We start from the raw sequence: 27,512 nt of genomic DNA on the forward strand, positions 1-27,512 counted from the left end.
AGTCTACATGTTTATGTGTACAATCACTTTATAGTGAAGTAGAGCCTAAATGATTCTAAAATTTTATTGGGCGAATATATTCGAAACAATATCAGATCTTTTTATAGCTTTTAGAAGAATTGGATGTTATTTGGGATTCTAGTTAGTTAAAAAAAAAACACTAAAAACTTAAAGGCCGAAATTTTTATGCAGATTTTTCAGTTAGTCATACATACATCGTTGATTTTTTTTTTATGGTTGATTTTCCATTACTATAGATAAAAATGCACATTATCTTGAAATTAAAATCAAATTGAATAAAAAAAATATTTGTAGATCTGAACAAAAGTTGGTAAAGATGTAAGATTGTAGGCTTAAAATTATTGACTCACTATATTGTTAATTTATTTAGACTGACTCATTCACAGACTTAACTTAGGCCTGTATCACCCATTATATACAAAATTAATAAATGACACTCTCAGAAATGTATTGACTCTTTCAGTAAATCGCTTATCACATTTAAAATATACATTGTAAAAATAATGATAATAATTATCAAATGTGATGAAAAAAAAAAGAAAAACAAATAATCCAAACTGGCAGCACCAATTAGCAAACAATCAACGTCGTAAACAAGAAAATACACGAAATACAGGCTTGGCTAATTAGTCTATATTGGCTAAGAAAATCAGCTATAAAGCTTTACAGTTATAGATCTAAGTCACAAATTGATTTGTGCACACTTACCTCTGTAACATCGTATATGACAATTAAGTTTCCATTTATGATTTGCTGTAAAATTGATGGTAAAAATCTTCGGGAATAGTTTCTTTATATAGTAACAAATTCTACCGGAAGTCAATTTACCACGCAACCAAGGACGCCTCGGTGAAAGGAACTTATGCTTAGTTTCCTTAGTGTTGGCAGTCCATGTAATATATAGTCTATGGTTCTGCTAATCGCACTGGATGACATTTTTGGATTTCTTTCCAAAAGATTTAGTTTTATTTGACATTAGTGTAATATACGAACTAGCTAAGTGTCACACTTTAATATAACAAAAACCATGTTAACATCTAAAGCTCTATTACGCTGTATGACGACAATAACTCCACACATAGTAAAGATCAATACACGGAATGTGGTCAGTACAAACTCTAACGTGAATCCACAAATATAAACAAACACTATGCAAGTGTTTGGTATGTATAGCTGGAGATACCATACAGTCATTAAATAAACCAATGTTAATGTAAACAAATCATTGCATCCATTTTTAGTCTATCATCGTTTCATTTTGTTTTTAATTTTAAAGTAAAATATCTTGAAAAACTTTTTTCAAAATAAAAGTGTGCCTCTTAATAAACACACATACACAAGCCAAAATGTTTATTAAAGAAAATGATGTGAAAAACAAACACACATTTACATTTAGTACGTGAAAAATATGTCTGAACACAAACACTCATGCAAAACATAGATATGAATAATTCTTTTAAAAGAAATAATACAATAAACGTACATAATATATTTCGCGCCAAAACGTCCCGTCGCCTAAACGGCTCGCGCCAAAACGACCTTCGCGACAAAACGGCGGGGCCAAAACGGCGTCGCCAAAACGGCGTCGCCAAAACGGCGTCGCCAAAACGTCCTGCTTCGCTATCAGGGGGGGGGGGGTCGTTTTTTAAATGTATGTTCTAAAACTAAAAAAAGGGGAACGAACTGAATTCCAAATTCTGGGCTAAAGCCTTCTCAGGCCATCGCTGTAACCACAATGCTAGCGAAGAGTCTATGAACATAGAAGATTGTATAGTTATATGTTGTATCTATTTCATGTTTGTGTTCATTAAGCCTAAGAGGGCATCCTAATATAAAGGGGACTCGTTTCTCGTATAAAGACAACACATCAGAAAAATACACATAAATACAACAGACAACATAAAGAGTTCATTCAGCGACTACACACAGGTATCTTGGTGCATTTCATGTTACCTGATCAATGAGTGGCGGTGATAGAGTCTGACCGAGTGAGGTACGAACGAGATTTTGTACCGCTCCGTTCTTGTTTTGATTGACAGCAGTCGCTCACTTCGCGACGACCTGGCGTAGTTCTGATGGAGCGGGTGGCCGTTGTCTTCCAAGATTTTTTCGATTTTTCTTAGGCACGTTTGTTCAAAAAGTTCCTTTAAATGTGGTAATGTTGTGAGTGTAATTTTTTATCCTTTTTTAATGATGTTTTCTAGACGTTGCAACAGTTTAGATGAGGCGTTGCCTTGCCAACAACTTATTCCGTATGTTAGCAGATTTTGTACAGTCGCGCCGTAAAATGTCTCAAGGATCTTCTTGTTTAATTTAAAACTGTTGAGTTTGTATAGAAAAAAGAGTCGCTGGGCTGTTTTCTTTGTCAGAGTTCCAAGGTGGTCTTCCCATGAAAGCTTGTTGTTGATGACAACGCCTAGATATTTATATGCCTTTACTTGTTCTATAGATGTAGTGTTTATTTGCAGTTCACGTATAGTTTGTTTTTTCTTTCTAAAATCTATTATTAGTTCGTTAGTTTTTGTTACATTCAGTTCAAGAAAGTTGTCGGTGTACCAGTTTGTAAACCTCTTCTATTGAGCTTCGATACTGAGTTTCGTCTCCTGAAATAAGACCGACTATGGCAATATCATCAGCGAATTTAATGAGTTTAACTGAGTCACAGATGCTTCTTATGTCATTAGTGTAAAGAGTGTATAGTACAGGAGAAAGTACACAACCTTGTGGAGCACCGGTACATAGTACTCGAGTTGACGATTTGGTGTTGTTGACTTTAACATACTGGGGCCGTTGGGTTAAAAAGTTTAGAACACATGCTTGTAAGTAAGGGCTTACATTTAAGTTACTCAGTTTGTTTATCATTAGATGTGGCTGTATGGTATTGAAAGCCGAGGAGAAATCTACGAAAAGGACTCGTGCATATGTTTTGGGTATATCGAGATGCTTATAAAGCTGGTCCAAAAGCAATAGAATGGCATCCTCAGTTCCTCTAGCTGCTTTGTATGCAAATTGGTGAGGGTCTAGGCTGTTATTGACTTTTGCTACAAGTTGTGTAAGCATATATTTTTCAAAACATTTCATAACAATAGGTGTTAGTTCTACTGGGCGGAAATCATTTAAGCAATCTATTTTTGGTTTCTTAGGCACTGGTATGATTTCTGAAGTTTTCCAGATGTTTGGAATTACGCACGTTTGCAATGACTGGTTAAAGATATGACAGAAGATAGAAGAGATTTGCTCCGCACATAGCTTGATCAGCTTGCCACTAATTTTGTCTGTTCCAGAAGCTTTTGTTACGTCTACTCTTTTAAATAACAAGGTCACTTCATCCTCAGTTACAAAATTGACGTAGGGCTCTTGTTTTCCTTTGGACAGAGTGTTGAAAAGTTCTTTGTGTAGATCAACAAAATCTTCTTTGTCAAAACGAGAATAAAAATAATTTAGTTCGTTGGCCAATTTCTCATCATCAGCCACTAAAATTTGTTCTCGTTTTGAGGCGCAGCCTGTTATTTTCTTTAATCCATTCCAGCATTGTTTTGAGTTGTTCTTGGCAAAGAAATTCTCAATTTTTTCTTTGTATGTTTTTTTCCCTTTAATTATTGCTTTTCTCAGTTTATTTTTAGCATTTATAAACTCTTCGTTGCTAGCCTAATACTTTGTTTTCATTTCAGTAATAAGGTGTTTGATTTTTTTGGTCATCAAGGGCTTATTGTTTCCATAGACTTGTATTGTTTTTGCTTGGAATTTTTAACTCCTCGCAGAATGATAGATATGAGTTAACAGTTTCTGTTAGTTCGTTTATTTCTGGACAGTTCTCAATAAAGATTTCCCAGTTAGTTTTCTCAATGCATCCTCGTAGTTTTTCTACAGCCTCTTCAGACCACATCTTGACCGTTTTTATAACTCTCTTTGTAGTTTTAAGAGTAGGTTTGTAATTTGGTATAAGATGGAGTAATACATTGTCAGATTCTACAAGTGGGAACAAACTTTTACATTTGTAAGCCTGCTTAATGTTTACGTAGCATTTGTCGAGCGTTCTGCCCTGCCTTGGGTGAGGGAGACATACTGGCAATAGTTTGACAGTGTGTTGTCAATATTTAGGTTGTTGAAATCTCCAGTTACGATACAAACAGAGTCCGGGTGTTTCGATTGTACATTGTGAAGCACATCAAAAATTATTTCCGACGCAGTCGCTGTGTCAGCCGTCGGTGGTATGTACACAACAACAACACACACCTGGGTGAATTCTCTTGGCAAGTAGTAAGGCCTAAGTGTGACACACATAAGTTCAATGTTAGGGTCACAAATTTTATTCCTGATGTTCACATTATTGGTGTTGCAGATATTTAGATATTTTATTTAGAGCATAACATCATTTTTTTTTCAGAAGCACTTAGGCCACCGGATATTCATACTCCTAACAGTTCTAAGACCATCTTCAAATCACTGAATCAAAGATTTTCTGTTGTATGCAATGCTACGGGGTTACCATCACCAAGGTATGTATGTATGTATTATATAAAATATTTTCTTATAACTGTAGTGGAGACACTGGAAGGGTTAACAGTGTGTTCAATCATTTGACACATGGCACAGGTCAAGGCAAGTTGCCAGCGATCAGCTGTCATGGGATGGTGAGAGAACGTACATGGAAGTGTTAGTGTTAGCCACTACCTGTGTATAAAACTTGTTCGATTCATCGTTTCTTTTTCGGGAAGGCCAATATAAAGAGTTGGATGCAGTGGCGTAGCTATCCATGTGTGGGTGGTGCGGGCCACACGTGGCATCAAGTGGTGAGGTGCATCAAACTGAGCATAAAATTTGTCATTAAAATCTGCTTATATTGTACAAACATGAACAAACAAAAACTACTGTATTTGATTTAAAAATGTATTCATTTTGCTTCTGTGTTAATATTATGTGCGCTGCTCAAGATTGATAAGTCTGGCTGGCGATCATTGTGCTAGCTAAGGCGGAGAAATTGTCTTCTCTTGTTAAAATTGTTGACTGCAGTCGGCAGGGATCAAAGGGCCCTAAAGGTAAAAATCTGATAATGAAAAGAATCTTGGATTATATTCATTTTCTCTCAAAGCAGAATCTGGCCCTCAATTGGCATCACGAACGAGTTCAAGAAGAATTGTAAAGTAGGCGGAGTGTTAGTTGCTATGCAGTCTTAATTTTCTCACCTATTTTGGATTCTTGGCCCCTGAATAAACTGAAGTAAACGAAGGGTAAGTCAACCTTCAAAAACAATGATCGTCAATTCGAGACCGTGCACTTAAATTTAAAACATTAGAAACATTGATAACTACTAGTCTGAAGGGCAACGTTGAAGCCATTAATAGTATTCAAAGACATATTGACCACAATAAATAGAAGCCAAGCGAAAAAGATGAAGATTCTGTATCAACACATAAGAACGAGCTACGGATTGAGATTTATTTTTCCTTGAACGTGATATTTCAAGAAATAATCCCCTAATATGGGCAATATCATGATGTGGTAGGTGAATATGAATTTCGTCGCTATCCCAACTATTGAATCCTCAGATTAAAATCAACATTGACAAAAACAAATTTCGTCTGGAGCCAAAGAGGCGTGAACAGTTTGTCGCAATTTCTTCAGACACCTTTGAACTTCTTAAACAAGAAGCTGTTTGAAATTTTAAGGTTAAAAAAAAAATAAAACGATATCAGCTAGAATGCCACCAGGTCAATTAGTTCTAAATATTGTCTAAATTAATAAAAAAAAATGTATTATTATTATTATTATTTAGATCTATTTCTATAATCAGATAATCTAGACCTATATAAGATCCTAGAATAAATTTAAAATTCTAGATTTAATTTGTAACCATATTTAATCAATGACTGAAGACCAAGTTACTCAGCAAGTTACTCAGCAAGTTACTCAGCAAGTTACTCAGCAAGACTTAGTTAGATCTAGACTAGATTATAGATCTAGCAAGTTTAAAATGTTTTCCCTCAGAATTTTAGATCTAGAGTAACTGGCTGCCTGGTCGTGCGGTTTGCGTGCTGGACTGTCGTTTGGATTTATCGATGGTCCCTGGTTCAAACCCTGCCCTCTCCCATCCCCCGTCGTCCTGCGGGAGGTTTGGACTAGGAAGTAAACTATCTTCAACTCTGAAGGAACATCCAAAACATGTAAAACATTTTACAACAAACATCAATCGAACACCTTCATGATGTTAAGGTACTTTTCAACCCCATCCCCCCCATGTCTTTTAACTTTTATAATTCTCCTTTAATTCAATGATTATGACGAAAATAGTCTATACCTATTGTACATCATCCATGTCTTTATAGTTTAGATATATTTAGTTTCATTTTCACCCGAGGATAATTTTTTTTTACTTATATTCAAAGTGCATTGGTAATATTGGTATAAAAACGTAATTTTTTTTTACCTCTAGGGCAGGGGTTCTCAACCTGTGGGTCGCGACCCTCTTGGGGATCGATTGACCATTTGCCAGGGGTCGCCTAAGACCATCGAAAATATGGATTATTATTGCCTACTCTTCTATTGCTGTATGTGTGTGTCAGCTGGGGGTCGCGGCAGGGTGGGGGATTATAAAAAGGGGTCGCCGAGCTTAAAAGGTTGAGAATCGCTGCTCTAGGGAATAGTGAGGTAGGTCATAGGTTAAGTGTATTTTTAATGCCAATGATGCTTCAGCTCAACAAAACCTTATTATTATGCTTCTAATTAGGCTGAGAAATATTTGCAACTATTTGTTGAATCAGCCCCTTGCTACTCAAACATGAAAATTAAGGTTTAAATAGGGTGTGTTTGAATTTTTGAATGATGTAAGCATTGATATCTCAGCTTCATAAAGAATCGAACACCATTTTAATGTTAAAAATAGTTAAACATCAAAGGGATATAAATCAATAAAGACAATATTTAAATTATATTTTTTAAATTGTTGTTTTTCAAATAATTTACTGCAAGCTACAGATATAAATAAATAAGTATGTGTTACAATTTGTATCAGCTATTTGTGGTTTACCGTAAATGTGCTTTTTTTTTTAAAGTAAATAGATTTACATTGATATTGTTACGTATTTCTGAATCTTCTGGCTAAATGTATTAGTAGGCACACAAATAAAAACACTGCAAAGAACTTGACGACTCCACTTTCAGCTTCATATAACTTTAATGACTATTAACTCTAACAATTTGTTACTGTAACATGTAGCGTAGAAGACTGTACAATATCTGTCAGTTTACAATTAGCTATACTTCGTTGCAATTCATCTCTTCACTTCGTTGCAATTCATCTCTTCTCAACTTGCATCGAGCCGTATTCCACAGAACAGACCAATGACACACTTCCCAGTGTCGCTCCAGGTCTCCCAAAACTGAACCAAGTCGTACTCAAGTCTTCCGAATCAGAGCCGCACACGTCTTACATCGACTGTATCGACTGTAACGGCTCAAGTCCACTGTAGTTCGCTGTATAGACTTTAACGACTTTAGTCCACTCCAGTTAACTCTACCCTAGTTAACTTGCATCGAGTCGTACACATTTCTGTTCCACTAGAGCCGCACACGTCTTACATAGTCTGTATCAACTGTAACGGCTCACTCACGACTCCATACGACTGACTTTCACATTAACTCTCTGGCTTATATAGAGTCCCTAATCGCTTGTCCATTGATGCAAAAACACTGCTAGTATCCTCTGGAACAACACGGGGGGAAACATCACATCCTGTCGTTGTTTATACATGTCGATTCCAGAGAACACCTGCTGCAGTGTCATCTCGCCGAGATCACACGTAGTGACCTCTAACTGTCACTGTTCATTTGTAACACTGCCCCCCTTCGTAGATCAGTACGTCCTCTGGAACAACACGTGAGGGCACGTCACATCCTGTCTTTGTTTATACGCATAGATTCCAGAGAACACTCTCTGCTGTGTCATCTCGCTGGGGTCACACGTTGACCTCTACTTGTCACTGTTCATTTGTAACACTATGCACAAATTGTACCCATTTTAAAATCTTGATTTTATTTTTATTTCACATATAATACTTTGATGCTATTATCATTATAGTGCGCATTTTCTCGGTTTGTTTTTATTTACATGCCCCTTGCCATACTATTTAGTTCTGAATTATGTGTTAAAAACAAATACCTAGCGCATGTGCTTGATGTGAAGAGATATTAATAAAAGGAAAGGGGGAGGTATAGAATGTAGATATGGTATTTTAAAATTAAACTGTCTTTGGCAGGTGAAAATGGGGGGGGGGGGAGAAAAAGCCAAGACACTGTATCAAAAGTGATCTTCAATAATTGATCGACCATTAAAATGTGACGTCAGCCTCAAATACATAGAGTCAGTTGTGCTTCTCGATCTAGACGTGTGGGGCCAGGTCTATAAAATTACATTTTGTTTTTGCCATAATCATAAAACTAAAAAAAAACCTTGGTTAGGCCAATAAAAGAATATATGCATCCTTTTTTTGGGACCCCTCAACTCAAGAAAACATTAAGAAACTGGAACAGAAATAAAAAAGAGCAGTGAGATTCATAACAAACGAATATTCACATTTGACAAGTCACTAGAGTAACACCTTAAAGTAAGTAAAATCACTAAATTTAGAAATCCTTCAGGATAGAAGATCAAAAATGGCCATCCTACAAGAGATCATCTGTATTATAGAAATTTATTAAATGAATTTAATCAAACAAAAACACACATCTAATCATGCAAACATAAAACAAGTGTAAAAGTCAGTGTAGAAGTCACTATCTCATTGACCTAATTTTTGGTAGAAGAAGTGTGTTAAAAGTTTTATTTTTTTTTTGTGTTCGTATTTATGCATAATTTGAAAACATCATTATGATTTCATGTGAGGGGCTATGCCTGGGGGTCTTAAAATTATGTTAAAATTTAGTTAATATTAATATAGAATTAAAATCAGAGTTTATTAATGCCAATATAAGGCCAATATAGGCCTTTGATATGATAACAAATATAGGTTAGTGGTAGTCATCCTTATTCTCTTTAAGCTAAAGAAGATTTTGATATTTCAAATATCAAATAATGCATTGTCAAAGTCAAACTTTGATATTTTGTGGCCTATAGGTGTTTGAATAGCATAAACTACTCTAGATCTATTTATGAATATTTTGTCTTTAAAATTGGCACTAATAAACCTCTACATATAGTTCTAGATCTAAGTATGAAAGTAAAGCAGAGTAAAAATACAAAAGGTTAAAAACTATTGTTAAGGCATGTAATTGTAATTTCTATTTGGGGGTTTAAGCTGTCCTAGGCTTAAATGTAATCTTTATTTTTTAAGCTCTAAAAATATTATAAAACATTGCAGAGTGGAGTGGAGGAAGGGAGAGATAGAAGGCAACAACACTATTACTGGCAATATCTCTTTTGATCCCTATACTGGCGTGTTGACTTTTGAAAGATTTTCTGAGAATGAGGAAGGAGAATACAGGTGTTTTTCTACCAATTATTTTAAAGCTCCAGAAGGACGTACTTTTGCTGTCAGTATTTCTCCCCCTCTGACATTTAGAGTGATGCGTAAGTTGAGTTTTTTTTGTTTTTGTTTCAAATGTCATTAATTAAATAGTTATTTCGTCGTCTGCGCCTGTCCTCCAACCACCGGCGAACAAAGGTTATGTTTGTCCAGGATGTGGCTAAATATGTAGGTCACAGCTGCCTGCGTAGCCATGGGAAATACTGCAATTCTTCGTTAATCTTCAGACTCGAAGACAAGCCTTATTAAATAGTTATTTAAATGTTTGATTATAAATTAGTTTCAGTAAAAAATATTTTTGATGAAATCTAAATAACTAATTAATTGTAGTTGTCAATGTGTTAAAAAAAGTAAATTTATGTAAATAAAAGCTTTATTTTGCTATAAAATGAGTCGCAGCAGAAAATCTATGTTTTCTTTTCACTTTGTAAGTAGCATTTAATATCTTTTTATTCAAGTTCTGTCTCCAGCATAGATAAGGTTACGTGTCAGTCCACCCAACTCTGTCTCACCTGTCTCGATTGTAAAAAACTCTGTTGTTCCCTCTTCTGTTTTAATGCAGCAACTAGACTGACTGTAAAGGTGTCGTAGGATCTGGACGAATTTTTCTGGGATACCGTATTCTCTAACTATTTTCCATAAGTGATTCACGGTGGACACTATCAAACGCTTTTTTGAAGTCCACGAAACTGATCGTTAGCCGTTGTTGGTACTCAAGACTTTGTTCTATGATATTTCGTAAAACGAAAATCTGCTCTGTACATGGTCTGCCTCTTCGGAAACCTGCTTGTTCTTCTCTGAGCCTTTCATCTACAGACTGTTGAAGCCGTCTCAACAAAACAGTGCTGAAAACTTTGCCTGGGACAGAGAGGAGAGTAATGCCCCTCCAGTTGTTGCAGTCTGCCAAGTTGCCCTTTTTGGGAAGCTTTACAATCACTCCCTTTTGCCAGTCCTCTGGGACTTTTGAAGTTTGCCAACAGAGATTTAAATGATCAGTCGTTCTGTTAACAATGCACTGTCCCCCATATTTTAGCATTTCTGCTGATATCATGTCTAGTCCTGGTGCTTTGTTATTCTTTAGCACTGCAATGGCCATGGTAACCTCCTCAGCAGTTATTGGGTCTGTCTTGACCTTGAGATCATTGTCTGGAGAGGGGTCCTTGAATATGTAAGTTAGATCTGGCGACAGTTGGTTAAAGGGTGCATCTTATCTCCCTTCCTTTTCGTCCTAGCCATCGACTACATAATGAGGAGAGCAATGAACCAGACTTCTTTTGGTATTCCATGGCATGAACAACTCCGATTGACGGACTTGGACTTTGCTGATGATGTTGCACTAATCGGGGTTAAAAATAAAGGCATTCAAGAAATGACTGAGAGCCTAGACAGAGAGGCACCCAAAATTGGCCTCCGCATAAACTTGGATAAGACTAAAATTATGCGAGTGGGATATAAGGCAAAGGGTGTCCCAGTCAGACAAGTACAAGCTGTACAAGTTCACGTACCTTGGCAGCATCATAACAAATGATGGAGATGCTTACCATGATGTAGCGTGCCGAATAGGAAAGGCAGGGAGCATTTTCCAAAGGCTGCAGCCTATTTGGACTAGCCAAGCCATTGGACTCGAGACAAAAATACACCTTCTCAACACAATCGTCATTCCAACTGCTACATATGCATGTGAGACGTGGAAGTCATCTGTCAAAATTGAGAAAAGACTAAATGTGGCTCAACAGAGATGGCTGAGACGGATTTTGGGAGTCAGTTACACAGGCCGGATCTCAAACAAGGAAATTCTATGCCGAACTGGGAGTCGAACACTTAGTGAGGTTGTGACTGAGCATCGCATGAGGTTTGCGGGACATGTTCTACGTCAAAATGAATTACGCACACCAAGAGTTGCGATAACATGGAAGCCAAAACGAGGAAAGCGCAAACAGGGACGTCCTCGTATTACCTGGCGACACACCTTCATGGAGGACCTCAGAACAGTGGTCACCATGTGGGAGGAGGTTTCAGACATTGCCAGTGACAGATCATTATGGAGACAGCTTGCCGCCTAATGCGCCGAACGGCGCGGGAGGACCTAAGTCAAGTCTAAGTCACCCAACTCTAATGGGTACCTAACTATAGTTGGGGAAATTAAAGGTGGATGGTTGTTGTGCTGGCCACATAGCACCCTGCTCGTTAACCTTTGGCCAAAGAAACAAATAACCTTAACATCATCTGCCCCATTGACTGCATGGTCTGAAAGGAAAACTACTTTTTTTTATTTCAACAATTAAAATACATATTTTACTTGACTTATTGTCAACACTCTGAACAATACCTTTAGGCATGTTGGACATACACAGAGAAAATAAAAAACCTGATTACACATTAAGTGGTGTATCCACTTTATTTTGGTTTCTTAAATACTATTCTTTTGATTAATACTAGTAGTATCCTCAAAGATTTTATTTCTATAATCAAATATGATTCTTCTGAAATTATTTCACTTTTATGTTTTGTATACTTAGTAAATGCAAACAAATGATAACATGTATACCAGCTGTATGAGAATGCGTCAACACACTTTTCTTGAGGTTTTGTTGTTAACTACTAACGTCAAATTTTTTAATTCTTATAAAAGAATTTCAATGAATTTTTTATTAACAGGACTTGAAGAGATTGAAACAGGGCTTGAAACTATGCCATTGAATGGTATCGAGTATCAATACATGAAATTGCCTTGTACTAATGTGAAAGTCATGGCTGAAAGTGTGATATATAACTGGTATAAAGGAAAAGAACCCATGCCGATGATTTTGGATGATCGAATGTATATTGATAAAGATGGTTAGTTTTTATTTTAAATTGGTTGAGAAACCAGTTGAAGATCAAGATGGTGGTCAAGTCACTTTTGGTCAATGTCAGAAAAATGGCAAAAACACTATTTTTATTTGATATTTGGTTCTTGGGGGCTATGAACTAAAATTTAGTGTTTCCAGTCTTAATTGGCAATACCTAATATGTAGCAACATCATAAACCACTTAGACAAACATAATGTCCTTACTCCATACCAACATGGTTTTAGGAAATATAGATCACATGAAACACAACTAATAGGACTAATTGATGATTTTTCAAAAGGTTTAGATGATAGTGAGCAAAAAGATGCTATCTTACTAGATTTTTCTAAGGCTTTTGACAAAGTTCACCACCATAGTTTGCTTAAAAAAATAAAATATTTCGGCATTAATGGTCCATTGCATCAGTGGATTAAAGACTTTCTGATAGGGAGAGAACAAACTGTAATAATAAATGGCTCTAAATCAACACCAATAACAGTAAACTCAGGCGTACCTCAAGGAACAGTCTTAGGTACACTACTATTTTTAATTTACATAAACGGTATACCAAATTGCAATAGTTCAGGAACAAAAGTCAGATTATTCGCAGACGATTGCATAATATATAGAACAATAAAAACAACACAAGATACAGAAATTTTACAAAAAGAATTAGATGAATTACAGAAATGGGAATGAAATTGGAGCATGTCTTTCCACCCAGAAAAATGTCAGTTATTAAGAGTAACAAAAAAACTAAAACAAATTAATTCCACTTATCTTATTCATTGTAAACCAGTAACACAGACTAAAAATGCAAAATACCTAGGTGTTATAATAAATGAAAAATGTCATGGAATTCCCATATTGATGAAACTATCAAAAAATCAAACAAAGCATAAGGGTTTATTAAAAGAAATTTCTATTAATCAAATAAAAACAAAAAACTAAAATGTTATTTGACCTTGGTTAGGCCAATAATAGAATATGCATCCTCTGTTTGGGACCCCTCAACTCAAGAAAACATTAAGAAACTGGAACAGACACAAAATAGAGCAGTGAGATTCATAACAAACGAATATTCACATTTGACTAGAGTAACACCATTAGTAAAATCATTAAATTTAGAAAGCCTTCAGGACAAAAGAATCAAAAGTAAATTAGCAATTATACATAAAACACTGAACCATAATCTTCAAATACAAAAACAAAATTTAATAAAATACTCTGAAAGACACAAAGATAAAGGCACATTCCTCGTCCCATATGCTAGGACAAATTTGTACAAATACTCCTTCTTCCCTTGTGCTATTAGAGCATGGAATTGGTTGTCTGAGCTGGCCTGTAAAACCGGTGACTTGGCAGAATTTAAGTCATTGGTTAATATACATTACTGAATGCATGACGCGTAGGACGTAATCATCTTTTTTGAAGTCACGTCTGTATTATATAAGATAAGAACCAAACGAATGACCAATAGGTGGACAAGCCCACATCAAAGTTTTTGTTAACACAAAATCTCTTTTTGATCATGGTTATTCTTGTTTTAGTGGTACATTTATAAATTTAAAATTGAATGCTTATACAACTTAACATTTTACTATTCTTATTTAGTAAATTGTCTGTATCTATCTAGGTAGCCTTCATATTTCATATATTTTAAAAAAAGATGAGTCAGAAAAGCTTAGATGTGTTGTTTCAATTGATGGGAAGCCAACGGCTGGGACTGTATTAGGACGTATTCACAAACTACAGATAGATATCATAGATCAAGGTATTTAACACCAAAAAACAATGTTGTTGTTTTTTTACTTTCAATAATACTTATAAATGTGATAAATACTGTAAGAATCTGTTGCAACATGAAGTAGAAAACATTATAACAGTATTATTTTAAATGTTAATAATTTGTCAGCTGTAAATTGTGCATTTTAAATCATCCCTTTTTATGTAAATGAATTTTTCAAGCTAAAACAAATACTCTTTACTTATAAAACAATATAGCAGATTTAATATGTTTTTAAATTTTATATAGCTATAAGAAGTAAACAAAAATTCTTATGAGATTATGAACAAAACCTTTTTCTTTGGCCAAGGTTTCTGGGTTTTATGTAAAAACAAAATTTTAATGTACTCCTATTAGACTTTGCAATCTTTGGGGCAGATAATGTAAAGGTCATCTATTTCTTTGGCCCATTATTATTAAAGGCTTCGTGTGTCCAGCTCAATGATCAACCTCTTTTACCTTTCCCCAACTGTCAGATAACAATTAGAGTTAGATGGAGCACCCTAAAAAGTCTAAAAATGTAATATCCTAGTCTTTACTGGCAAACCATCACCGGCCTCAGATCTCATTGTCTGAAAGGGAAACTTTACTTACTTCCCCAGTGCAGCCAACTTAAGCAAACTAAGGTCACCAAATTTCATGAGCGTAGCCAAAAGGGGTTTTATGGTTTCCCTCCCCCCCCCCACCTCCAATACAAAAACTAAAGCATTTTACCTTTTTCTACCAGTCGCTGGACTCCACTGAATAGAAGATTTAGTTTTTATTTTTTTAGCGGAAGAGTAGCAGACTAATTGCACTGTAGATACATCAAAATATGCATTTTTTAAAGCTTAAAATAACGAAAATAATTCTACGCCCCGGACCCCACTGGAGGAGCGCTCCCCCAGACTCCCTAGCTGTCCCTTGGCGGATGTTACTGCCTTTCACTAATTATAGGAAGAGAGTATTCTAGGGTAGAAAAAACTTTGAAAGAATGAAAGATAAGAATGTAATGAAGATTAATTACATATAGACACACACTAATATATATATAAATTGCGGAGAGGTTTAAAATCCCACACACACACCGAAAATATATGACATGACATTTGTGGGCCGGTTTATATGGTAATGCCCGGGCCGATTTTGATACCCAGTCCGCCCCTGGTGTTAGGTAGTCAGCACAATTCAAATTTGTTATATTTTAGGCATACATGTTACATAATGGACATAATAAGTATTCGTTAAACTAAATATTATAAGCATTTTTTAATTGATGTTATTTCTCCTCACCTATGTTACCTATATTACAATTAAACAGTCTCACCTCCAACTATTGCTCCTAAAATTGAATACTCAGAAGATGTTTTAAGTCAACTTAATGGATCTGCAAGACTAGAATGTGTGTTTTCTGGATTGTAAGTGCATTTAGCAGTCAGTATATGCTTTATTGTCCAAAGTAAATTTAAAGAATCAGTTTACCATTTTAATCATATAATATGTGTTATATATCCCTATACTAAAATTATACAACACCAAAATGAAACTTTGATAATATTTAATATTCCAACTAGGATAATTTGACCGTACAGTCATCAAACTTATACCTTATTATCAACTTATCCATATTACAACAAAGAGAGTAATACAAACTATCAAAACATGGTTAGAAGAAGCTGTAGAAAAATAAAGAGGATGTTTTGAAACTATGAACTGAGATGTATTCATTAAGAACTGTCCAGACACCAAAAACCAGATAGTAGCTGTTAACTTATCTCTCTGTTATTCTATGTGGAGTTAACATGTCCACCTAAAATACTACAAGTTTATGGACTAATAAGCCTTGAATGAGCAGAAACGTAAACAAAATTAGTATTGAAAAAAAAAAGACAAAAACAAAAATCAATAATTGAAGACAAAAAAACAACAACATACAATTAGAAAGACAAGAACTTCTTTTGAAACAACATCTGAAAAGTATACTTGGATAGATTAAAGAAAATAACAGGTTGTAGAGGATGAGGAGAAATTGCACCCTTTTCAACAAATAAGTTTTTGTTGGCATACGAAAAAAAGGTTTTGTCAACATTCTAACCAAAGAAAACAATAACTTTATACCAGTTTTATTACTAAAGATGTACTGATCTTACTATCCAGAAGAGTAAATTTAAATAAGGCTTCTGAGCCTGATAAAATATGTGGCAAGTCAGTCAAGCTATTTGATGAACAAATATCTTTTGTCTTCTCTCACATCTTTAACTACTCGCTAGAAACGAGCCCAATTCCACAAAACTGGGATACTTCTGAAATTATACCGGTACAACAAGATATCAAAAATAAAAAGAAAGTTTAAATGATTTTTACCCAGTTGCACCAACATCAATTGTCATGAAATGATTTGAAAAATATGTGCTTCAATGTCAATAACAAACAGGATAGATGCTATTCTGTTACTTTTGGATTAACTCTATAACCATCTCTAGACACTCAAATTATATGCCTGAGTGCTTTTCATAGATTTCTCCATGGCTTTCATCACCAAACAGCCACATGTAATAACCAACTATATAAATAATTTAAATGTCAGACCCTATGCTCTAAATAAAACAACATTCTTGAAGTTACTCTCCCAAGTCTAATGTTTGCTGTTGTTTATATTAGCTTTAATTTACATATGCACATGCACAGTTTGTTTGTGTATTTTTTTTAAATCTTTAGAAAATAAAATCAGTGGTTTTAAATTTTGCATTGCCTATGTGGACCTAATAGACTGACAGTGATTTGTTAATTATATTTGACGTTTACACAAAACATTTTTTTCATTTAGCAACCCACGTGAAACAATGCTAATATTCTGGTTCTTGAATAACGGCAATATAATTCAAGATAATGACCGATTCATGTTAACACATGAAAATAGGTCCTTAGTTATCAACATTGTGGAGGAAGAGGATGAGGGATACTACTTTTGTGTAGCTAAACTTGGATCGATCTGGTCTAAAAGAAACAGCATTTTTGTGAATGTAACCCGTAAGTGTTTTTTTTTTTGGTAGAGTCATTCTTAGCTCTTTATCCAAATATTTCAAAGACTCTCTCATACGCTTGTCTTATGCTCACATAATATTTTGGCCAGAAAACCTTCTGCCCTTCCCCCCTCCCACCCATCCATTTTAACTCTCCTGTAACATATTTTTGATTTCATACAGGAATCTCTAAACCTAAAAAAAGAAACACCAACTTGAAAAAATTACTCTGGAATCCTCTATACACTATAATGAATCTCCACCCTGGGACGAAAGCCCTCTTCCTACTATAAGGACCATATTGAAAACATAAAAAGAAAATCTGATTACAGACCAACAGAGCTCAAGGAAATAGTGAACTGTTTTCTACATACCAATTACCCTAGCAATCAGTGGATCAGAGTTTACATGGATGGCTCATCCCATAAAGCCACCACATATGGAGGAGCTGGAATACTTATCGAATGACCAGATGGAGGAAAACTAGAAAAATCCATTGCAACTGGAGAGCTCTCTGACAGTCACAGAGCAGAAAGGGAAGCACTAGCTGCTACCATGGTAGCAAATCATCCAAGTTCCCCTCACAGTCAGATTGTCAAGATCTCAACTAAAAATTCTAAGCCAATAAAAATTATCATATAGAAATAATAGAAATTTCATCCTACTCAGGGTCAGTGTCCTACCTTAAGAATAGATCCAAAGCTGTAGGACCATGGCTGTATAGAAAAAGTTAGAACAAAATGGCAAAATGGTTAATGCCAATATTGCAGAAATAAGCTAGTGATGTAATCTCCAAAAATAGAGGTAGTGAACATTTTAAAAAATACATCATTTGTTGGAAAATGAAAAGAAATATTGGAGTAAAATTATTCTCCAAACACTTTGTTTTCGAATGATTGCCTCACAAGCAATGATTATGGATCACATAGTGACCCTTGGTGGGCAAAGCTGAATAAGGCCAACTCTAATTGGAAAAAACATGCATCGTGTGCCTTTGAGCTTTTAATTAAATCAGCTTTTCTCAGACTTCTACCTGTGATGACTCTCTAGACACAAAATATTTTTCCTGCATTCTGAGCTGCAAAAATGTATTCTAATGTTTGTCCTCTAGAGCGAACCATTTATCCTAGTTTAAAACATCAAATGACATGTCATTTAATTCAAACAAAGACGCATGCGGCCAGTATTAAAATGCGAGAGACAATTTAGGTCACTATATAGAGCACATATATCTGCAATGAACAGGATCATCATAAAATTTTCCTCATGATTAGTAATATGTCTTTTTTTTCCATGTTAATGTTTGCCCTTAGTACAATGTATAACTTTCTGGAGAAATTCTACCATTCTGATCACTTTAGTGGAGACATACTTCTTTATTTTAAACAATCTCGATGTCATATGTGGGGCTGGGTAGGGGGGGAGTTCATGGCTTTAACACCCCCATTCCCCTGAAATGATTGTAGAATATTGTGACTGGTTCTTTGCTTTAATTTTGTTTATTGTAGGTGAGATTTTAAAGCCAAACCATCACAGTCACCAAATTCCATGAGCGTAGCCTAGAGGGATTTTTAGTTTAAAACCTCCCTTCAGAGGACTCTTAGTTTAAAACCCCTCCAGTATTTTTAGGTTAAAAACCCCTCTTTAAAATAAAACTAAAGCAAACTACAGTCACCGGATTATATTGAGCGTAGACAATGGGGAGGGGGGTGTTTAGTAAAAAAAACAACTCCAGAGAGCTTTTGTCACGTGTTTATTATGTTTGTTTGACTTGAAGATCTTGATGAGATAAACTTGTGACATATGCAGGTTTGGAGGTGCCTTCATTATAGTTCAAACACTTTAATAAGTAAAAAAGTAACAAAGTGCTGATTTGCTTTTCTGGAGTTTTAATTATTTTAAACTCAAACTTGAAATAATAAATATATGTACAAATGATATATAAAGCAGATACATGATACAGTAATAATGATCAATAAAATGAGTAACTATTTACTTTAAAACTTGTGACTTCTAAGTCTAACTTTCTAGCTCTCTCTCTGGCATCGAAGCATGGTGACACGTGACCTAATTTGAGCTAGGTAAAGTTGTTCTCATTTTGTTAACAATGAGGTGTTTCTAGGGACATGACACTTTAAATTTAAAACCCCCTACAATATAAACTAAAGTGATTAATTACAGTCACCAAATTCCGTGAGCGTAGTTAAGGTGGTGGTTCTGAGTTTAAAGGTATTTACATTTACTGACTTTTATCAGCTTTTCACGTCCAATACTGATGTCCCTCTTAAAGACCTGTTGGCTATTGGTCATAATTTGAGTTTTTTAGTCATTTATTTGTATACCATAAGCTGTGGAAATCTGTCTTTGCACCTCACCAAATCAGCTAATTCTTCTTCTGTCCCTGCCAGACCATCTATGTCACCGCAAAGCACAAGCTAGTAATTTTTCTTCTTCCAATGCTTACAGAATCTTTGTAGCCCTCGAGAGCATCTTCCATTATCCTTTCAAGGAATATATTGAAAAGTGTTGGTGAGAGAAGGCAACCTTGTCTTACTACAACTGTAGTTTTGAACCAAATTCCAATGTTTTTGTTAAAGTACACCGCACTATTAACTTTTATTATGTTTTTGTTTATGTTGTACTTTCCTAATATTGCTAAGAGTGCCCATGCCAAACTCAGTCGAAAGCTTTCTTGAAATCAGTAAAGGAAAAGATTCTCACAGATTTCTCACAGAGTATTCTGAGATTTAGTATTTGTTATGTTGTGCTGCGACCTTGTCTAAAACCTGACTGTTCTTGTTAAATAATTTTGTCTGCTCTTAGTTCAAGACTGTTTTACATAAATTTAAGCAATACCTTGCTGGGATGGCTTATGAGTTTGATGGTGCAGTAGGTTTGACAGAGTTGTAAATTGCCTTTCTTTTGATCAGTGATGATTAGTGACTGGGTCCAGGCAGGGGCGTAACTAGGGATTTGGGGGCCCGGGGGGATTGACCTCTTTGGGGGCCCCTTGCATTTTGACATTCGACATATGACATGGAATAATGTACGCAAAGATATATAAGCCCCAAATCAAATTGGTTCAGTATATCAGTAAACTTAACAAAAAGTAATCAAGACTCTTTTAATGAATAAAAGCTTTGTTTATTAGTTAAATAATGCACAAGTGACAAATCTCAATTGATATCGCTTCACGTCGTGCATTCTGTGCAGCAAAGACATCTATAACATCATCTACATCGATACTTTCTAGTATTTGTGACTTCACTGACATTAAAGCCATGATAAGCCTTTCTTGTGTCATTGTGCTTCTGAGATAGCTTTTGATGAACTTGAGCTTTGAGAATGATCTCTCACATGACGTAATGGAAGTGGCCTGAGTTAGCAGTATTCGGAGGAGGTTGCAAAGTTTGAGCACACGTAATTACCATATGAAGCCTGTTTCCTCAATATGTCTATTGGTGATTGTATTACTGGTTTGTTGATGAAGAGTGCTCGTGCATCAATGACATCATACAAACAGGAAAAGTAGCACAGTTTGTCATGAGCGGGTCTTCATCTAACAGGTGTCTTGGTTCAAGAAGAAACCCAAAGGTATCCATTTTCTTTCCAGCCTTTGAAAATGCCCTTCATCTCCATATGAAATCTGTTGAATTGCAGTCCTACATTAGAACTCAACTTCCCATCTCAACTTTTCTTTCTTCTATAGCTTTTATATAGCGTTACTTTCATGCTTATAGCATGCTCAGAGCGCTTTGGTCCAATCTAGGAGTTGGTTTTCCGCTCTGCCTTTAGGCGCTCAGTAAACGCAACTCTGCCCGAGTCGGGTGTCGAACCTCGAGTCCCCTTCTAGGTAGCCAAGACAAGCCAAGTTCAAGCGCACTTAGCCTCTCGACCACGCTTCCCACAGGGATTACAGGGAATCCATAGTATTCACTACCTTCTTTTGCTTTTTTGTTGGATTGGGTTTTTGTCAGTTTCTCATCATTTTACAGAAAGCATGAAAGGGTACTAATTTCTTTAGCAGCTTTCCATATATGCAGTCCAGACTTTTGTAGTTTCTTCCGAACTATATTAATTGGGAGCAAGAGCTTTGACCAGAATTCAAGATAGGCAAAAAATTCTTAATTTTCCACTGCATGAAGAAGATTCTGTCCTAATATTATATGGTACTACGTCATTGTTGGTTGTTTATGTTTTGTGCGCAAACAAAAGGATTCAGAGCATACAAAAGTGGGAAAGATCCATATCTCGTTATGCTCGAGTATAGAAATACTCCGATAAGTGGACTGCCGTATTCACCATCACAACTGGTGACGAGTAGAAGACTCAGGGAATCATTCGAACTGATCCCAAACTATTTAAACCATCGGTAGCTGAAAATGCAGAGACATTACTCAACGAACGACAGATGAAAAGCAAAGTGAAATACAATGCAAAAGCAAGACTACCTAAAGATTATTCTGTCGGAGAGTTCGTCTAGGTCAAACATGGCAGAAAGCAGTTGTCATAAAAACATTCAGCACCCAGATCTTACATCTTAAAGACAAACGGAAAAACATACAGAAGAAATCAACGCTTTTTGAATAAGAGTTTCGATGAAGACATCTCTGGGTACTATGATACCGATGGAGACAATGAACTGCAAACTGTTGGAACAAACGAAACAGACAGTTATAGACCAACGTCTAGAGAACTTGTTGTGCCAGTCAAGACAACCAGAAGTGGACGAATTGTTAAAGTTCCTAGTAGACAGGGCCGGCCTTATGCCACTGCAGCCTATGCGGTCGCAGTGGGCCCCGCGCTTTCATAGGACACGCGCTAATTCCAAGTGTACATTATTAAATTAAACCATTATAACGTATATAAAATAACAGGGTTTTCGTGACCTCCTGATTTTCCAGGGCCTCCAGGAAATCTCATGAAAAGGCAAAATATACGATAAAGTCCTGAACTTTTTTTGAATTTATTCAAATCTCCTGAAGAATAGACGAAATTGACATTTTGGGGTGCCAATAAATAAAAAGTGGCATTTCGAGCTTTCATTTGATAAAAATGTATTGCAAAGACGAAAGTAGGCCTATTTTCTAATTCAAAAAAAAATAATATTGACATTATGCTCATCCCTACCCAGACTAGGCCCCGCGCGATCAGTTTTGCATAGGGCCTCCAAATGGTAGATATCACTCTTAAGAACTTTAAAAGGAAGGGTGTGATAATAACTTCAAAAGGAAGGATGTGCTAATATTATATGATATTACGTTATTGTTTGTTGTTTATGTTTTGTGCGAAAGCAAAAGGATTAGATGGAAATAAAAATAGAGTTTCCATTGGATTGAGGAAAGATGAATAGAGGGGTAATAACTCGAGAGTGAAGTTTAATTCTGAAATTAAAGACGCCAAACCCTAATAATGGACTATTCTTGCATTATTAAGAATAACTTTTGGATCTGTTATACTCGATTCTGTAAATTTTGCTTCAAGGTTAATTAGTGTAGCCATAAAATACTCGCCATTTAGATCTATTATTAGTAAAGGTAATAAGATACCTGGAATTCGCTGTATATCATGCAGTTTTATTCGTGGCAACAAAGTTTAAAATGTAAAACTAACTTTAAAAAAAAACTTTGATCTCTGTGGGAAAAAATATTTTTAAAATGTCAACAAAGTCAACGTACTGATAGACCTAGATCTAGGTTTAGTCTTTGTGATAAATTTTTAATCCATAAATGTTGAAAAAAAAGACACCCGTTGACACTATTTGTCAATCAAATATATTAATGTATGTATTTATAAATAAATTTCGGACACCCATTTGGGGGCCCCCCCTAGGTGGGGGCCCGGGGGGATTTTAAATTTCTCCCCCCCTCCCCCCCCCTTAGTTACGCCACTGGGTCCAGGGCTTGGGTCATTCTCCTGATAGCCAAATCTTAAAAAGTGCTTTTATCATGGTTTCTCCTCCAGGCTGTAGAAGTTTACCAGAAATGTTGTCAACTCTAGTTGAGTTTCCCTAAGGGCTATAACTCACATATATCCACTGGCGGATCCAGGGGGGGGGGTATAGGCCGATAAACTTTCGAGGGGGGGGCGGTCCTATTTATTTGTAGAAATCACAGTTTGCTAACAGAATCAATTAAATATCTATATGATTAAAACTTGTTATTGGTATTTTAACCGGTCTTTATATAATTTCGTTCACCTGTTGGCCGATTGGAAGGGGAAGAGAAAATACCTCCACCGCCCTTTCCATCTAAACCCTTTGAGTGGGGGGGGGTCCTACTTTTATGGAGAAATCATAGTATGTGAACAAAATTAGTCGAATATCTATATAATATAAACAGGTGGAAGTGCGATACATGCAATCCCCTTCCCCCCATCGGACAAATCAATACTTTTTCTTTTTGTATTATAGTAAGAAATTACAAAATTAAAAAAATCTGTCACTAATATAATTTATATATGCTATAAAGTAAATTCTTATATCGAGTCGCCCAACCCCTATTCTTTAATGCAAAATGCAATCAATATAACAGTCACGGTTGAGATGAGTTCAAAAGCCAGATAATCTTTTCCTAGTCGACTTTTTCCAACCTTTACTCTATCTCATATTTTTCTAGTTAAATAAATTTAGGACTATAACTCACAATGTATGCTAGAATTTTATTGAATATTATTAATCGAATTTTTTTTTTCGGCTGAGATCCTCAAAACCTTAATCTAAATATGTGGGGTATCTAATCTTTTCAAAGAACAAATCGGTTTTATTTGCAATGTATTAAGGGACTATAAATTCATATTAGAATATTTTTCTCATTATTCAAAAGGCACTTTATAATAGAATGAATAATGAGCTGTAGGGCACGAAAATGCGTTATTGCAGTGAAGAATGCCAGAAAACGCTTTTAGCGTCGAGGCTTCGCCCCGAACCTCACTGATAAATAATAAGCTGTAGATGTCAGGAGAATGCGTTTCTGCAGTAAGAAATGCAAGAAAACGCTTTTGGCGTCGGGGATTCGCCCCGAACACCACTGATAAATAATGAGCTGTAGATGTCAGAAGAATGCGTTTCTGCAGAGAAAAATGCAAGAAAACGCTTTTGGGCGTGGGGGGTTCGCCCCGAACCCCACTGAACAAGCTTACAGACCCCCAAGCTTGCAAGAGAAAGACTTGTTTTTTTTCTGTTTTTATTGCCGAAGATTGAGAAACAGTCTTATTTTATTCTCATATATATCATATACTATATATATATATATATGCTGTACGCACGTTTATGCATAGGGTTAGGGTTTACTGGGCGTTAGGGTTAGGGTTTGGGCCCCCCCCCCTCCAAAGTTCTGGATCGGCCAGTGCATATATCAAGTATTAACTCTTGCTCTCCGTAATTATTTTACTGTTTCCTATAGTATTATTCATTTGGCTTATTTGTATTACACTAACATGTTATGATTAAACTTAAATAACTTTTTTCTTCGTTATCAGAAAATGTTATATTTGGTATCGAATTAAAAGAGAATGTATGCTCTTTTACACAACACTAATTAAATTTTATAAATCCAAAAATCCAATTAGTTTAATAGGGGTCAAATCAATGTTGTCATCGTCAATTGGGAGAGAAAGAGTTAACAGATACTGCCTGGAAATTTATTAACTCTTGATCTCCTGAGATTTCAAAGTTATACAATATTTGCTTAACCAGGAGTTTTTCTCCTGGTGGGGAGGAAGGTTTTGGAAATTTAAAAAATGTTCTCATTTATTAAATTAAAATTCATTAGTTATTAAAAGTAAAAAAAATCGTTCTATAAATTGTATAAAGGAGTTGTTTTTTTTTTAATAAAGTATTTTTGTAATGTTTTTTTTTTTTTAGTAAAGAAACATATTCTATATAATATTTTGTGTTACAAGTAAAAAGCCAATCAGGCAACTCATAGAAGGTATAGTGCTACAATGATGACTCAGAAAGGATTTCTGCTTTCAGTTTGAAATTTAATTATTTTTTGTTTGTCTCTTGAAAGATAAACCTATCTTCAGGGAGAATCAAGGCCCCAAAGATGCTACGGTAATAGAAGGTAAAGATGTGGAAATGCACTGCCTGGCAAGATCTCTTACAGATGAGGTCTCACCTTCCCCTCCTGTTTGGCGGATCAATGGGAAAAGCATTTTGATTCACACCTAGGTAATATTATTCTTTTAAAAACCAACACACATTTTTTTATACGAAGTTTTAGTATAGATCTTAGCTTTGAGTGTATATGCCTTGCTGAGTTAGTAATAAAAAATATTTTCTCTTTCTTTCCATACAATGATAGAGCACTTATTTATAAATTGATGAACACGTTTTATACTATACTACTATAGACATGCATGTTAGAATGCAACTTTACTTGAAAACAAAACTTGCTCTACATTTATAAGTGATTTCTAATTAGACTTATTAGTCTACATTTGCAGCACTTTGTATTTTCAAAATATTACTTCACATTCATTAAGATAATAAATATGTTGAAATTTTTGTCACAATAGTAAGAAAATTACCCCTTTAGACATTGTGATAGATCTATAGGTCAGATGATGTAAAGCTAATCTTCTACTATGGCAGATGGTTGATGAGGGTGTTATGTGGCCAGAGCTACAACCAACTACCTTTACTTCCCCCAGGTACCCATTAGAGTTAGTTGGACTTGGAGGTGTCCTAGGAATCCAGAAATTCAAAATACTGGTCTTGACCGAGTTTTGAACCAGAGTTCAGTCAGTTCATAAGTAAACCACTTCTCCACTCAGCCACAACAATAAAGCGCAATAATAAAATTAATACAAGTTTTTCATTCTCAGTTTTATATTTTAATGCTTACAAAGATATTACTAATCCCATTGATGTATTATTTTTAACTCTATAATATATATCTTATTAAATATACCTTTTTTATGGTCTTCATATATAATTCAGATATTTATCTCTAATTGCATAAAGCCATAGTAATACAATCTAAAAAGGATAATTTTAAAACTTTATATTTGGTGTTGAGGAGGAGATAGGTAAGGTGGAGAAAACTGTATCTTCTGCCTATTTTTTTTTTCTTTGATAGACAAACACACACACACATATGATATATATATATGTAGCCAGGTTTTTTATCTGGTCAAGGGGAGCGAGAAAAATGTATTTCTGTTTTCTTTCATGTCTGTCATCTAATATTTACTAGCATCTGTTTTAATTTGGGTACCTCAGAACAAAATAAATTATCCAAGAATGTTAGGATAAGCTTTCACATTATCAAAATATTTAATCAATGACAATCAATGGCAACATTTTTGTAAAAGTCTGTTTTGTGTTGTCTGATGAGTTACCCATCTATTTAACTGCTTAAAGCAACTTGTTTTGTTTTGTTTTTTTTAAATCTCAATGATTGTGAAAAAGTGTGTTTTTTCTTTATAGATAGCCTTAAATTTCATATTGACGTTTACTCACTGACAATTAGATCGGTTAAAAAACCTGCGGACATTTGTTGTGTCTCTTGTGTAGTGTCAAATTCTGTTGGCAAGACCATGGGTGAAGGATGCATTAATGTTCTGAGTAAGTACAGTGACCATAATGAAAATTTGTGCTTCTGCTGTTACTCAAACATCTTTCATACATTTTTTTTAATTATATTACCAGCAGTCACCTAAAACCCCCTAAAATAATGATCAGAAATATAATTAAGCTAACCACTTACCAAAAAGTAGTAATATGTGACATAACTATCAATAATAAAACTAGTAGACTACTAGATGTTTACCTTGGGTATTGGCATCTTTCAATGTTTTAAGTGCAAACAATAAATGTCAAGTAGTAGAAGTTTATCTACTTTAAATTGGTGGGCTATAATTTTTACACAACAAACTAGGCAGAAAGGCTGCAGAAATTCCAGCTCCTGTCACCTCAGCATAGCGCCGCCACTGGAAACGTCTGTCTGGTAAAGCAGATAGGCTTAGAACGAGAACTACCCTAGCCTCCAGTGGACTGCCACAGTTATTCTCTAGTGAGTGTACTTGCATGTGGTGAGGATGGAGAAAAGGCTTGCTAACCAGTCTTCTCCATTGCATCAAGGTCCATTGGGTGATGATGGCTCCTCCACGGAACGTGTCAATACATAATAGGAATATGCAGTGTCCCCTCATGGGCTTGTATGGGATGGGAGAACCCATTGCCTTGGCTCAAGGGACTGTGACCTATGAACAGATGGAAGGCATTAAATGATAATCTTATTGATGGGGGCCTTCAAACAGTTGTGTCAGTGAAAAGCCAATCCTTCGAGCAGGCCAGGGGATTAAAGCCTTTCCTGGGTCAAAGGTTCATGGATTTATCTTGAA

The 27,512-nt window shown here is 35.4% G+C and overlaps 2 protein-coding genes across 2 annotated transcripts in view; both read left to right on the plus strand.

Annotated features, from left to right (window-relative positions):
- LOC106052157 (brother of CDO-like) overlaps positions 1 to 25,335 on the plus strand; it is a 47,093-nt gene extending 21,758 nt beyond the window's left edge. Inside the window, exons 2-5 of the mRNA XM_056016266.1 lie at positions 4,409 to 4,520; positions 9,378 to 9,586; positions 12,201 to 12,380; positions 25,175 to 25,335. Coding sequence (XP_055872241.1) covers positions 4,409 to 4,520; positions 9,378 to 9,586; positions 12,201 to 12,380; positions 25,175 to 25,335 — 662 coding nt within the window. The remainder of the gene's footprint in view (positions 1 to 4,408; positions 4,521 to 9,377; positions 9,587 to 12,200; positions 12,381 to 25,174) is intronic.
- LOC106062593 (uncharacterized) overlaps positions 14,096 to 27,512 on the plus strand; it is a 34,361-nt gene continuing 20,944 nt past the window's right edge. Inside the window, exons 1-5 of the mRNA XM_056014886.1 lie at positions 14,096 to 14,148; positions 15,461 to 15,557; positions 16,967 to 17,169; positions 25,175 to 25,335; positions 26,596 to 26,733. Of these exons, the coding sequence (XP_055870861.1) occupies positions 26,706 to 26,733 (28 nt within the window). The 5' untranslated portion in view covers positions 14,096 to 14,148; positions 15,461 to 15,557; positions 16,967 to 17,169; positions 25,175 to 25,335; positions 26,596 to 26,705. The remainder of the gene's footprint in view (positions 14,149 to 15,460; positions 15,558 to 16,966; positions 17,170 to 25,174; positions 25,336 to 26,595; positions 26,734 to 27,512) is intronic.

Source organism: Biomphalaria glabrata, chromosome 17 (genome assembly GCF_947242115.1).
Source record: "Biomphalaria glabrata chromosome 17, xgBioGlab47.1, whole genome shotgun sequence".
In the NCBI taxonomy this organism is placed as follows: Eukaryota; Metazoa; Mollusca; class Gastropoda; family Planorbidae; genus Biomphalaria; species Biomphalaria glabrata.